This window comes from Microtus ochrogaster, chromosome 5 (assembly GCF_000317375.1).
Source record: "Microtus ochrogaster isolate Prairie Vole_2 chromosome 5, MicOch1.0, whole genome shotgun sequence".
Taxonomy (NCBI): domain Eukaryota; kingdom Metazoa; phylum Chordata; class Mammalia; order Rodentia; family Cricetidae; genus Microtus; species Microtus ochrogaster.
Window position 1 is genome coordinate 74241565 of NC_022012.1, and position 3219 is coordinate 74244783.

At 47.7% G+C, this 3219-nt stretch overlaps 1 protein-coding gene across 1 annotated transcript in view; it reads left to right on the forward strand.

Moving 5' to 3' along the window:
* Positions 1–2664: 2664 nt before the first annotated feature.
* Slc51b (solute carrier family 51 beta subunit) overlaps positions 2665–3219 on the forward strand; it is a 2749-nt gene continuing 2194 nt past the window's right edge. Inside the window, exon 1 of the mRNA XM_005347761.1 lies at positions 2665–2752. Within this exon, the coding sequence (XP_005347818.1) occupies positions 2665–2752 (88 nt within the window). The remainder of the gene's footprint in view (positions 2753–3219) is intronic.

Genomic DNA, 3219 nt, shown 5'->3' on the forward strand with positions numbered 1-3219 from the left:
TTCTCCCAGTCTGTCCGTGTTTTTATGTTTTGTTTTTTTTTTAAAGAGGACTTAATGCCAGAGAAAACTCTGGTGTCAGTCTGGTCCTTTTGTTTCCCTTTGGCTGTCTGCCATCCGGTTGTTTGAGAAAGTTCCAGGCTGCACATACAACAGCTGTCTCAGGCAGAGCTGTAGAACCCCTGCCCTTGAGACCATGTAAACTCGTTGTCTTCGGTGGCTCTCATGAATGCCCAGGACATGTTTTCATGACTGATCTATTCCACACCCTTCTTCTGTTTTATGTCTTCAATTATTTACTTTTAATATTGTTTGATTTCTATTCCCCCTTTCTTCCTTTCTCAGAGGCAATTATCCTATTGTATTTAACATGTCCCTTAAAAGTTGTTCTAGGAAAACACGTTTTCAGTTTTGATAAGTGGTATGGCATGTCCTCCTTGAGGACAGTTTTTATTACATTTGTTTGAGATGGGGGGGGGTGCTCCCATGCCATGCCACACATGTAGAGGTCAAAGGACAACTTACGAGAGTTGGTTCTCTTCTTCCACCATGCAGGGCCTGGGGATTGGACTCTGTGTAGCCGTCAGGCTTCGTGGCAAACACCTTTACCAACTGAGCCAGTTTATCCATCCAGACTTAGAATTTTCGCAAGGGTTTTGTCTCCCTGGTTAAGCTAATCTGCCAGGAGTGTTCAACTCGCAGCCCACAGGCCACAGGCCTGTTTGAGAAGAGCTGTGAATGTGGTACCACACTAACTTGTAAGCTTACTTAAAACACGAGGTTTTTAAGGTTACAAAGCTTTTGTAGACGACAAGAACCTGTAGAGCAGTCAGGAGGAACAGCTGCTGGTCAAGGCCAGAACTGCTCAGTACAATAGCCTCCAGCCACGCGTTACTGAGCACTGAACCGTGGCTAATGGGCCTCAAGGTCAGCTTGCTAACAAGCATAAATTTTACACCCATTTTTCAAAGGCCTGGTATCAAAAAAATGTAAAAACACCCAAATACATCAATCACATGGAAATAATACTTTAAGTGTATTGTCTCTGCTGAAACATGCTGTTAAAATTAGCCTCACTGTTCCTTTAAATACAGGGACAGAAAATCTTGGGTGAAGTAGCAATAAGAGGGGGTATGTGTGTGAACATGCGTGTCTGTTTTGAGGGATCTAAGGCTTGGTCTATTACAGCTACTTGCTTTATTTCTCAGGGACAGAAACAGGCTCAAACTAAGGGGACGCGATTCAAGTCCTCTGCAAGGGCCCCTTTGCTCTCCAGTGAGACAACCCACACTGGCTATGCAAGGGCCCCTTTGCTCTCCAGTGAGACAACCCACACTGGCTATGCAAGGGCCCCTCTGCCCTCCAGTGGCACAGCTCACACTGGCTATGCAAGGGCCCCTCTGCCCTCCAGTGGCACAGCTCACACTGGCTTTTGCAGGGCCCCTCTGCCCTCCAGTGGCACAGCTCACACTGGCCTATGCAAGGCCCCTCTGCCCTCCAGTGGCACAGCTCACACTGGCCTGTGCATCTTTGTCCCTTCCCATGCACATTAAGCATTTTCATGAAGATCTGAGCCACTTTCTCCTCTGTGGTTTCTGACCAGGTCCCATCTGCTCCTGGGATCACATTCTTATTTTATCCATATATCTATCTACCATCTAGCTGTCATGGACAAAACCCCATAAATCTCACTTCAAAGGAGATAAGAAATGGTTTATCCTAGAGCCAAATATAAGTAACCATGGCCCAGGAACATAGACCTCAGTTACCCTAAATTCCACACTCCAAGTGGTAGCAGTTTCAGGAAGGGTTGTAGTGGGCAGGGCTAGGGCAGTTGGGGATGGAGTCAGGGGGTGGGGTGTCTCAGTATGAAGTCCTGGCTGGTTCAGACCTTGTTGTGGAGACCAAGCAGGCCTTGAACTCACAGAGATCCTCCTGCCTCTGCCTCCCAAGGGCCTCATGAAGTTTTATAGTAATAGGGCAAAGAAAGTCACAAGTCAAGACACTTTATAAATGTGTCATTGTAAATATCAAGTAATCAGGGAGGGTACAGAAAAGAAAGGAAGTCTTTGCTGTAGAACCACATTCTTAGCCTTCTGGGTTGGGGGGAGCTAGGGGTCTGTATGCACATTCCAAAGGATTTACCTGCTAGTCACAGAGATGCTAGGTCATACCCAGAGACAGATAATGCCCAGAGAGACAGGTGATATACAGCCATTGAGGGGGCTAAAGATGGCCCAAGACAACCTGGCTCTGGACTTGAAACATTCCAACCTTTGAACGTTGAGATTCTAATCGGTGATCAGCTTTCTAAGATAAGCTTCTTTCAAGGTACTTCGTTCTACCTGCCTGTCAGTCATTTAGGTAACAGGAAGTCCCTACACAACTCACGCTGATCTGGAATGCTTCCCATTACCCAGGCCTAGAACTAGCTATCAATCCTCCTGACTCTGTCTCCTGAGGTTGCCTCTGTGTTCACCGCCACAGTTAGCGTCAGCTCAGGCTCTTGCAGCCCTAGAACTGTGGGCTATAGGACGGCCGTTTGGACAAGGAGGGAAGGTGGACCAGGGACAAGATGAGCTGTCTGCTGTTGCCAGAGTTGTCTGCTCAGAGGCTCTAAAACTTATCTGTTCACAGCCCAGAAACATCTCAACCAGGAGCAGGGACATGGACACTGTGGAGGGAGCTGCAGTCAGTCCTGAGGTGCCCCAGGAACTCCTAGAAGAAATGATTTGGGTTTTTCGTGTAGAAGATGGTAAGATGAGAGACTAGGGGAGGTGGAGCAATTCGGCACTGTCTCCTCTACCACACCAAGTGGCACATATTCTTCAAAAGGGAGAGAGGCTGAGCATCTCATCACAGGGGGTTGAGCTGAGCCCATTTGCCCTTTCTCAGGGTATGGGCCACTTACTCAGCTATCAGTCACCTCTATTGTACTGTGTGCTAGGCATGGTCCCTAGCACTGGGGTTAGCTACAGCAGTGAACCAAACACAAGTCTCTACCCACACACAGTGTCCATTCTAGTAGAGGACACAGAAAATAAACCAACAACCAAAAGTATGACATGTTCCCAGTGCATAGTAAAAAAGAAGTAAGCTGGGCCCAGTAGCCCAGGTCTGTAATCCTAGCTGCTCAAGAGGCTCAGCCATGGTAATCACAAGTTCGAGGCCTGCTTGAGCCACAGAGTTGAAGTCCAGCCTGGGCAGCTTAGTGAAATCCTG